General features: G+C 42.2%; 1 protein-coding gene across 1 annotated transcript; it reads left to right on the top strand.

Annotated features, from left to right (window-relative positions):
- Positions 1-1,050: 1,050 nt before the first annotated feature.
- LOC308297300 ((E2-independent) E3 ubiquitin-conjugating enzyme FATS-like) lies at positions 1,051-10,411 on the top strand (the record flags this gene model as incomplete). Its single annotated transcript, XM_080740713.1, has 4 exons — positions 1,051-1,279; positions 4,115-4,178; positions 4,915-5,014; positions 10,382-10,411. 4 exons carry the CDS (start codon positions 1,051-1,053, stop codon positions 10,409-10,411), a joined length of 423 nt encoding a protein of 140 aa, XP_080596839.1.
- Positions 10,412-11,789: the final 1,378 nt, after the last annotated feature.

The raw sequence follows: 11,789 nt of genomic DNA, 5'->3' as shown, positions 1-11,789 counted from the left end.
CCTCACATATACCTTAATCCCGCCTCAAAGCTAAGCATAGTATTAACATGTTGCCTACACCACCTAGCTATTACATTCTCCAGAGGAATTCTCCTAGGGTAAAGAATAGATTATGGATATTTTTTCTTCTCAACTTCCCTCAGGATTAGCGTTGATTCCGGCTTGCCAAGCGTCTAAACGAACACAATTGCACGTGTTCGTGGGAGAGAGGCCAGGGCGGGGAGGGCGATCTTTGTCACTTTTACACATGCTATACAGGCTGGGGCAGCGCCTGTCGGAGGGAGGAGTAGGAGGGGGGAGGCACTACGTCTTCCTGGTGGGGGCTCCTCATTGGTATGGGAGCCAGTAAGGTACAACAGCAAGAGAAAGCGATAGGAGGAATTCATTGGCATAACTAAATTGAGAGAAAAAGGGTTAAATGAACTTAAGAAAAGAAAGAAAAGGAAAGGAAAAAAATATTAGTTTATTTTACGCCAATCTGCAGCCAGATTACTCACATTTGATTCACCTTCCTACCTGGTGGGAAAAGTACTCACATATTTTACCTAAGTAAAGGTATATCAATACTACAATGTAGAAATAGTCTGTTACAAGTAAAAGTCCAGAATTCAAAATGTACTTGAGTAAAAGTATGAAAGTGTCCCCTGCTGGGGGCCACCACTGGGGGGCGCCCGCTAGCCTAACGATTCAGGCGCATACCCCATAGGCTCAGTGTAGCCTGACAGCGTGTCGCTGGTTCGATTCCCGATCCCGACTACCTTTGCTGCGTGTCACTCCCCATCTCTCTCCCCATGTCAGTCTACTGTCCAATCAAGAAAGGCATAAAAGCCCAACAACATATCTTAAAAAAGAAAATGGACTTAAAGTACCAAAAGTAAAAGTACAACATTTTTGAAAATAGCAGATCTACAAGCTCAGATCAGGTTCTCAAAGTGCATTTCAGGTACTCTCTATGTTCCTTCATGGGGGGGCTGAATTGACCCATACAAGTCCGTAACCCCAGTCTGTAAGTCCATTTGTACGCTGTCAAAGTTAAGGGGAGACCTTCAAATGTCAAAGTTTGAGAACCACCGCTTTGCACCGCTGCCCTTGCAGGAGGCACTGGAGCTCTTCAGGCCCGACTTCATCAGCCGCTCGCAGGGCCGGGTGAGGAGGCTGGAGCAGAAGACCCAGAGGAGGAGAGCTCTGCAGGACTCCAGCCTGGACCTGACACAGCAGGGCCTGAGGGAGGACGGAGGCACGAGGAGGAGGAACTGCACCACTCCGCACCCGCTCAGCGGTGAGTACAGTAAGCAAGGGTAAAGCTCAGAAAGTACTGTACACACACAGGGGCGTCACAAGGGAGGGGGGGGGGAGTGGGACTGAGTTACTAGGGCCCAAGATGGATGGGCCCTAGTAATTTTAGCTATTGAAAAATAGCAGATATACAAGCTCACAGCGCGGCACTGAGTGCCACGCTGCGAGCTTGTATATCTGCCATTTTTGAAAAGTCGTGAAAATGTGTGCAAATCTTGAATATATGTATTTTTTAAGCGAACATTTGTAACTCAAATTTTGCTTCTGTGGGGGGTCCCTGGAGCTAAATATTTTGAGTTGGGGGTCCGTGGCCAAATACATATCATCTTGGGGGGTCACAATTTTTCAAAAATAGCAGATCTACAAGCTCACAGCGTGGCACTCGGTGCCGCGCTGTGAGCTTGTATATCTGCTATTTTTCAATAGTTAACATTCATGGGGGGCCCGCAGTGAATCTTTGTACCCAGGGCCCAGAATTTGGTGTGACGCCCTTGTACACACACACAGATCATCTCTACGGTATACTGTCTTATACTGCCCATCGGGAATCTGGAGATTTCTACTTTCTTGTTTTTGTTTTGACAGAGTAGCAGCAGCACACACAGTACTGTCCAGAATGTGTACTGTATATGTGCTTAAGCACACAAGGACAAGGTACAGCAGCAACATTCAAGGCTACAGTTACTGTATATCTCTTTAAAAAAATATATATATAAACAATATTTATTGAGATGGTAAAATGTTTACTTTTTAGAGGTCGAGTTGCACTGGTTTGGCTGATACTTGTTGGCTTATACTGTAGCACTTCATGGCATGCCCACATGTTCAAAGAAAGTGCCATATAAGTTAAATTGTACATTTGGGTCAAAAAGGCCAAGGGTCTGGATTATGGCCATCCAGCTCAGGCTGCCTCTCACCTAAAAAATAAACTATCTAGGTATTCCTCATTTGGACATAGACAAATGCCCCCTTATTTAACGATTTGAATGACACAAATGCATTTGTGTCTCCATCCAGAATCAATGGGGGTAAATGAATGTATAATCAAATTATTGTCTTAGGAATGCAACAAAAACATATATTCTCCATGGGGTGTGTAATCAATAGGGAGAAAAAATCGATTTGGGGTAAACTACTTTACTCCTCTAAGTTTCTTGTTTCTCTGTGTCACTGTTGTGGGATCAGCCGATGGGCTGATCTGTTCTTCAAACTGCCTCTCTCTCATCCTGAAGTAGTTGATTCAATTGATTTGAATTTGGCTAATGTAATAGTGTCTTTGAACATTAATATTTAGTCAATTAAGGGTCAGAGAGAGAGAGAGAGAGAGAGAGAGAGAGAGAGAGAGAGAGAGAGAGAGAGAGAGAGAGAGAGAGAGAGAGAGAGAACAAGCTTAATATGCTTCATACTGTAGTGGCATATATCCAACTTTGCTCTCTGCTGGCCATTATCTAGTATTACAGATCAGGCACACTTATTTATCATCATCTCCCACCTGCAAGTGAATGCTGATTTTGAGTTAAGTGTGCATCTCATTTATTATTTCATAGGCTATAATCACCCTTGGAATTTTATATTTTGTATTGCGATGCTAAAAGCTTCATTTCAACACTAGTGTCATTTCTGTGCATGAGACACTGTCATACATTCCAAGTGCAGCGTAAGCGTTTGGCATGAAGTGCTTGACTCATTCTCCAGCTCTGAATCAGCCTCCTATACTCCTCAAAGAAAATTTAGTTTGACAAGCCTTTGTTCTGTTGTGGTGAGCACTCGTCTCACCCGCAATATTTCTCTGCAGCTTGAACTTCACTGTCACAACAAGACTCCCATTAAATATTCAGCGTTTGCATCTTTTTGAATATGCAGTGGTTAGCACAATGGGTGTGACTGACATAGTTCTCTATTTTGGGGGCTAATGACTCAGGCTGGAGTTCTGATTATACAGTAAGTAAGCACCTTAATGCAGTTGAACCAGCAGTCTGGAAACTTTGGAAAGCTTCTCTGTTCTGAGTCGAGATATTCAGCCTTGCGTGCGTGCTTGTGAGTGTGCTTGTGCGTGTGCGTGTGAGTTTGTGCATGAGTTCAGATGAAGAGAAAGAGAGTTCTCACATAAGCCTCTGCAGAATGGTTTTATTCTTAGTGCTCAAGTGTATTTGTGTGTGCATACGCATACAAACCTGGGTGTGTGCGCAAGCCCATTTGTGATTTGTGAGCATGCGTGCGTGCGTGTGTGCATGTAACATACAAAAAGATGCATGCATGGCTCGAGGGGCTCATTTACGGTTTCTTTGGTTATTGGTAATTATTTATTGTTAATGCCAGTGCGTGTGTGTGACCATTTTGGAAGTGGCGTGTACATTTGACCACTGTCTGGAAGAGGCATTCCTTAACAAGGTACTTAGTACCAGTGACTGAAGGATGCTATTGTACAGCTTGGTTACAAATGTAAACTGCTTGTGTTCATAATTGGAAGCCTCGGTTCCATAATGTCCATAATAAATCAGTTGTGAGAAGCCTGCAGATTGCAGTAATGCCCAAGCCAAGAGCTAAGGCATTGGCAAAATTCTGTTCAGTGTCTGTGATAATTGGCAGTCGCAATATATGAAGAAGGCGATGCTTCCTGTACCCATGATCTGTATCACGAAATATTGTTGAGTTTCCCAAGTTTGTGCACCCTACCATTGTTTGTGTCCAAGAATTTCTTGTTAAATGTGAACGCGAATAAAGATGTTAAGAGTGTGTGTGTGTGTGTGTGTGTGTGTGTGTGTGTGTGTGTGTGTGTGTGTGTGTGCGTGTGCGTGTGCGTGTGTGTGTGTGCCAGATAACCTTTTCAGGCCCAGGGAAAGGTCCATATCCGGTAGAGAAATGCAGCTGAGGTCCAAACGGTGAGTTCCTCAGACCACGACTCAATCAAAACATGTCACTCTGTACTTGCAGTACTTGTTTTATGTTCAACAACATCCGTCACAACAGTCATGTACGCACAGACACACACACGCACGCATGCACGCGCACACGCACACGCAAACGCAAACGCACACGCACACAGGAGACATGCCCAGATTGCCCGCATCCAGATAGGATGGATGTTCATCTGTCTGGCCCGGAGATATGAGCGACCCAATGTACCTCTTATCATTTTCTTTTATTTCTTCTCTTATCTGAAAAAGGTACACCCGATCAGATGATGGGTGTCCATTGTCAAAGCCAATGCAATCTCACCTGGAGGATCTCTTAACAAATTGGCTGTAGTTGGCAGAGTGAAAAAAGAGTGGGTGTGCGAGCTGGGCCTTTTCATTCTATTTTTATTTTCTCATCAGAGGATCCAGGGTTTTGCCGGCTGTGGTCCAAGCTAGATAAAGCCTCGTCTACAGTTATGCCAGTTCCTCCTTGGCACAGCTAAGCCACCCCTGGACTCCTAATACCATATCCCCCACCTCCACAATTCTGTCTGAATTTGTGTGTGTGTGTGTGTGTGTGTGTGTGTGTGTGTGTGTGTGTGTGTGTGTGTGTGTGTGTGTGTGTGCGTGTGCGTGTGTGCGTGCGTGCGTGCGTGCGCGCGCGCGTGCGTGCGTGCGAGTGTGTGTGCGTGTGTTTATGTGTGTGTTTGTGTGTCAGTAGGATTTACAAGAGGCTTCCCGAGGTGACAAATAAGAAGAAAGAGGAGAGAAAGAGGGCGGTATCGCAGACCAACAGATTGCGAGCGGAGGTCTTTAAAAAGGTAGAGTCGGGACAGCTCTTGTTGCTCCAAAAGATTGCAAAGATGGTGCCGCTATATATGACGGTGAAGCAGGGTTGTGCTCTCTGAGCAGAATGTTTAATCGCCCTTCGTGTAGCTTGTTTTGCAGTTTCCTCACGCTCACTTTTTAAAGGTTTTATTTTATTTGTGTTGTCCCAAACCTGGATTACAACTCTGAATGGGATGAATGAGTAGAATGCCATGAGCGCAGAAAAGGTCACAATCGCATTGCAACCCTGTCCCAGCACACAAAAACATCCTCAGAATGTAAAGCCGTTTTTTGTAACTCAGTGCTTTTATTATTTCCTGCAGGCCCCTGATTAGACACCATGCAGTTTTGCCATTTCACACTCCTCACACGAGGATGTTGCTGAGATGTGTTTTATAGGACGCCTTTGAGGTGTTCAATTCACTCAAAAGGTTTTCTTTTTCTTTTTCTCTGGGATAGCAGACAATAGCATGGAATAGCCTGCTATCCCAGAAAGGCTATATTGTCCGGTTATACCAGACAATGGCCTGTCTGGGATACCAGACAAGAGAGCATGGAATAGTGTGCTAACACACAGTAGACTGTACTGAAGTCATCCTTTATACAAAAACTTTTGTTTGACAAAAACTATGTAGAATTTGAATGCACTGGCAAAAAAAAGCAATATATTATAATGGAATTTACAAAAAGATGTCACCATTAAATGGAGACATCTTTTTTGTCATAAGATTTTACTTAAATTGTAAGTAAAATGCTTCAGTTTTAATATGGAAGTTATTCCTATACTATACCTTCATGGTAAACAGATTCAGATTGTTATGAATAATTCCACACACATTTGACACTGTCAGATGTGGACATTTTTATACGTGTTCTTTCAGTCTCGCTAAGCCCATTAATATTTTCATGGGTAACTCTCCCGCTGTCAGAAGACAAGTGGTTTTGATCTTTGTCCAGCAGATGTCACTATTTAACAGCTTAAGAGCACATTTCTAACTTGGCCATTCATCAAAGAGGAATGTTGCCTAAATACTGTAAATGTGGATCCTATCATGTGACATTTATTTATACATCTTATGTGATTATTAATGGTTGGTATTTATTTTCAGTTTTCCCCTTTACAGTTATTTACAGCAGTGGTTCCCAAACCTTTCCGGTCGAGACCCAAAAGAGAGATAAGTCTTTTGCCCGGGACCTGAACTAATGAAAATAGCAGATCTACAAGCTCACACCATGTCACTTCGCACCGCGTTGTGAGCGTGTAGATCGGCTATTTTCACTTCTTAAATTCAAATTTATGGAATTTCTTAGCTTTTTATTTTATTCATTCATGAAATTACTTGGAAAAATCATTGAATTTGTTGTTAATTCATGAAAGATAATGCTTTTTTGGGGAATGTTTTTTGAAAACGTTTTGAAGTAATAATAATTCAAAACAAAATATACAAAACCAAAAATAAAGGGACCCATAAAAATGTGTCCAGGACCCACAAATGGGTCCCGACCCAAGGTCAAGGTCAAGTTAAACTTTATTGTCCACAAGGGAAATTAGTCTTGGGATTTCAGCCCTGCTGCAGCCACACACAAACATCGGTGACAAAAGACATAATAGAAATACATAACAGAGGGGGAACACAACATTACACAAAGTGTACAAATAGTGATTAATCAAATCTCTCCAGTGTTTGGGAACCAGTGGTTTACACTTACAGTATCCAACCAGGAACAACCCAAATGATCTTAGTACTCAGAGGTGGAAAAAGTACATATGTTGTACTTAAGTAAAAGTATCAATACTGTTCTATAGATGTACTCCGTTACAAGTAAAAGTCCAGAATTCAAAATGTACTTGAGTAAAAGTACAAAAGTATTGGCATGAAAATGTACTTAAAGTACTAAAAGTAAAAGTACAAAATGTTTGAAAATAGCAGATCTACAAGCTCACAACGTGAGCTTGTAGATCGGCTATTTTCAAATAGCCAAGGTATAAAATAGGGCTAAAGTGGTTTATGTATGTTTTAACATATTATAATTTATATCAGAAAAGTAACTAGTTAAATGTACTTAGTTACTTTACACCACTGTAAATACTGCTGCCTTAAGCTGCATAAATATTCTATCTGTGTTGTAGTTTCTCCTGTCGATGTCTTTATTCACAGGAACATTGGATTGCACTAGCAGCTCACAAATCAATGTCCCTTATAAATAATATATTACCCTTAACAAACCAATGTAAATTATACATATCATTTTGGTAAACTAGCAATTCACCCACCTTCAGTATGTACCTCATAAAAAAGCATATTCTTTTTTTTTTTTATAATTTTTATCCCACGATTTTGTAACCCATATCGCATTTTCACCCAGTGCCAATTGCCTATGTAATCCTGGGCTCTGCTCTCCCTCTGCCGTGCCTGGGGAGACAACGGACTGACCTCATGCTTCCTTCTATGCACAAGGAGTCCAAGTTGCTTCTTTTCACCTGACAGTGGGGATTTCCCCGGTTTGGACATAGCGCGTGGAAGGAACACGTTATTCCCCTCCATCAGGCACCCCGGCTGGCCAGGGGGAGGCATTATTGAGACCAGGATTACTGCATATTCTTAAAGTAATACACAAATCTACTACTGTATTAATATGTACCTACTACCTACAGTGTAATGAATAATGTTATTTTAGTGGTTATACCGCACTACCGCAGTCTGTGTGTGTGTGTGTGTGTGTGTGTGTGTGCGTGTGTGCGCGCGCGCGTGTGTGTGTGTGTGTGTGTGTGTGTGTGTGTGTGTGTGTGTGTGTGTGTGTGTGTGTGTGTGTGTGTGTGTGTGTGTGTGTGTGTGTGTGTGTGTGTGTGTGTGTGTGTGTGTGTGTGTGCGCGTGCGTGTGTGTGTGCGTGCCTGCGTAGTTGCTATGTCCTCCAATAGTGAAGGACATGTGAATGAAGGACATATGTAGGGCATGCAGTGTCAGAGAGACAGGTGGATTCATTCAGCTTCACCTGTAGGCAGTCCTTACCTCACACTCCCATTACAACGTAACCCCAACAATGAATTCACTGTCACTCAGGTGTAACGGAATAGATGTCCCCAATCTCTCACAGATAATTAGGCAATCACTGGGGCTTCAGGTCATGTGTGCCCTCTGGTGTAATGTGCAAGCCTGTGTGTGTGTGTGTGTGTGTGTGTGTGTGTGTGTGTGTGTGTGTGTGTGTGTGTGTGTGTGTGTGTGTGTGTGTGTGTGTGTGTGTGTGTGTGTGTGTGTGTGTGTGTGTGTGTGTGTGTGTGTGTGTGCGTGCGCGCGCGCGCGCGTGCGTGCGTGCGTGCGTGTGTGCGTGCCTATGCGGCACTAATAACAGGGCTATAGTCAAGGTGATATAAAGGAGGTTGCCTTGACTCTTATTGTCCAAAAGATGCAACAAAAAAAAAGGAACCTGACCTGACTCAACCTGTGGGTCCCCAAATTATATTGGGGGGTCCCCAGATGAACAAACCAACATAAAGTTTAAGTGTATAGAGGGTATCTGCACATTTCTAAAGTGACAATTTAAGGACTTTTTAATACCTCTAAAATGACACATTGTCAAATATTAGAAGCAGAAATTGTGAAAATAGCCGATCTACATGCTCGTGTTATGCCTCAGCTCTTAGTGCTCGTAGGGTGGGGGGTCCCCATGTTAAAATATGATTTTGTTGGGGTCGCGGCCTGAAAAGGTTGAGAACCACTATAGATGTGTGTTGAAGATGGCAAATTGAATTCATAAGCAATCAGTAACGTCTATTACACCATGTGGTTTATTGCAGAGCCAGCAGTAAACCAGTTACTTGTTGAACTTAACCACCTTGAAAGTAGAAACCTTTTACTTGTTGAGGTCATGAAAATTGCATGACTTCAAATGGATTTCTAAAAGAATATCATTGCTGTCGGGCAGAAACCTTGTATCTCCATGTTTCAACTTTTTATGTTATAGAAACTAAATAATAATAATAATAATAATAATAAAATCACACCCAATGTGAAGTGAGCGGTGGTCGTGCTTGCATAACGTCTTCAGACTAGGATTTGAGTCTAGGATGTACAGGCTATGCTACACACACACGTTTTACTATGGCAAAACGCTGAGGAAAAAGGCTACAGACACACGCACAGCCACTCTATGGAGCGGTTTACCACCGCTCAATAATAATAATAATGCCCTATACTTCATCATACAAGAGTGTTGCACACAAGTAGTGGATAGTAGTATTTTTGTAATTTTATAACAATGAAAAGGAACAGTTTTGGACATGAGGTCTTCATGTGACCCGACAGTGATGACAGATAATGTATCAAAGGGGCTGGAGGATGCAGCCTACCCTCACCATCTCTACAACTGTATATACTGTATACAGTTTACACCACTGCTCCCCAAACAGTGGGTTGGGACCCATTTGTGGGTCGCAGACACATTTTTATGGGTCCCTTTGTTTTTGGTTTCCTAAATTTAGTTTTTTAATTATTATTATTATTCAAAATATTTTCAAAAAACATTCCCAAAAAAGCTATTTCTGTTCATTTTTAAAAACAAAATTCAATTATTTTTCATGTAGAAATCAAAGCAAATTTGACGAAATTCCATAAATTAGAGCACAAATGTTAATGTTAATGTTAATGTTTAAGTTAATGTTTAAGAAGTAGTGAAAATAGCTGATCTAGTTTTCACTAGTTTGGGTCCTGGGTAAACATCTAATCTCTATGGGTCACACGCTAAAATGGTTGGGAACCACTGCCCTACACCATCTCTCAGATACACTAGTAAGACGCCTCAGGGCGACAAGTGATCTCGCCCTAAAGGGCGAGGTCGCGTCCAGACGGAGTCTGCATGTGCCGTTTCACATATTAAACTGCGACCTTCGGTCGCAATCATTTTCAGCTATAGTGACACTGTCGTGCGGCGAAGCATAAATCTGGCTTTAGCTGGACTGAAGCACGGTGTCACCGATGGGACGGAGCAACTGCCTCATTGATAAACATTGAATTGTGTCTGCTTTTGATGCCTTTCTTTTTATTACTAACCAAGTCTCGGTGGCACATAAAGAGGCGGAGCCCACGGTGAGCTGGGGTAGAGGGAGATGGGTTTAAAATGGTGGCGGAAATGAGATTCCAACTGTTGTATGGCATGTAAAGAAGAGGATGATTGCATTGCAGGCTGCTTGGCCATATGATATAACAAAGCTATAGAGTTGTTTCCCTCTGCTAGAGCTCAGCCATCTCAATGCGACAGGTGATGGAAGCTGATACTCGGATCTTAGGAGATTGTACTGTAGGTCTACCGTGTCTGCAGATATTGAGGCAATTAATAGTTGTTTGTTGTTTTTGTTTTGCAGAAACTTTTGGACCAGATCTTGCAGAGATAAACGACAAATAGCCTACCGAAACGAGAATGAAAAGACAAGAACTTCATGACAGAATCTCCATGAATCCAGGATGCAAAGTTGCATGTCCCACCCTTGCTCTTGTTTCATGTACATTCATTGTTTTGACGTTGTATTCAGTCACATGATACGTCTACGTGAGGCTTTGCAAAGCCTGTGCATATGCATTGCTTTTTATTGCAATTACACTCATGTTAGAGAGACAGCCACCTATTGTATGGAAGGTCATTATTTATGGTTTTACAACAGAAAGAACCAAAACAAACAGTAAAGGACTTAGAAGAATTGATATGCTGTTTTAATCACTGTCTCTTCTAAGCACTCTTCTGGTGATGGTCAGGTATATTCAGACATTTATGCCAAATGGCAATGACACGTACCAAGTTGGTGACCAAGTATGAAACACAGAAAATGTCAGAATATGCCCAAGTTTACAATATGCAGCTTTTCTACAGGTGGTGTAATGTGTTTGAAGCTCATGTGGCCACATGTTATTGCGGTAGAAGTTGTTACGATATTCACACACCCCCACCTCCCAAATGATTTCCACACTTGGGCTTTGGCTGTTGTAATATGAGAGCATGAAATCGTGATTGGTTATATGTCACAAATGAAGACCATGATTATGTGTAATTCTGCTGAAATCTGATATTTTTCTTTCTTCTTTCACCCCATTATTATTTAATTCCATGATGACAATAACCATCACTCTGTTAATGATATTACAATTCTTTCTCTGAATACAATAAAGTGTTCCAAAGCCACTCTATGTTGAAGCAGTTTCATTTTCTGACACTTGATGCTTGACGCATCACACGAAATCACCTTGATCGTGATATTGGCGAGTGTTTACAAAAGCTGGAGAGAGGAGTGCATATGTCTCGTCATTGACTTCACGTCAGCCCCAAGGCTTCTGGAACCTCCCATCCGGAACGTTGGAATTCCAAGCTAATAGAACTCAGGAGACAGGGAACGTCTGTGAAAGGGCCCTTTGTCACAGAGCTCCACACCAGAGATGACATAGTAATCAGAGAGACTTCTGCGTAAAGCCTGGGACTTTAGGCCACATATGGCCCGTAAACGTGACTGAATGTGACATTGGCGTGGCATTTTAAACAGTGCCCGCAAGCATGAAAAGAGCATGGGGGAGGACATCGATTTCAGGGCTTAGAACATCTGCCATTGAAACATGCAAGGTTGAAACGAAGCGTTTCGAACGGAAAGAATAGGTAGAAATTGAAAATGGCAGATCTACCAAAAATAGCAGATCTACAAGCTCACAACACAGCTTGTAGATCTGCTATTTTCAGTGCATGACATCCAGCGCTGGTTACCAGAATGAGGAAGAAAACATTGAATA

Source organism: Nannobrachium achirus, assembly GCF_963921795.1.
Source record: "Nannobrachium achirus genome assembly, chromosome: 13".
Classification (NCBI taxonomy): domain Eukaryota; kingdom Metazoa; phylum Chordata; class Actinopteri; order Myctophiformes; family Myctophidae; genus Nannobrachium; species Nannobrachium achirus.
The sequence above is the reverse complement of the archived record's forward strand: the minus strand, read 5'-3'. Positions and strand labels throughout refer to the sequence as shown.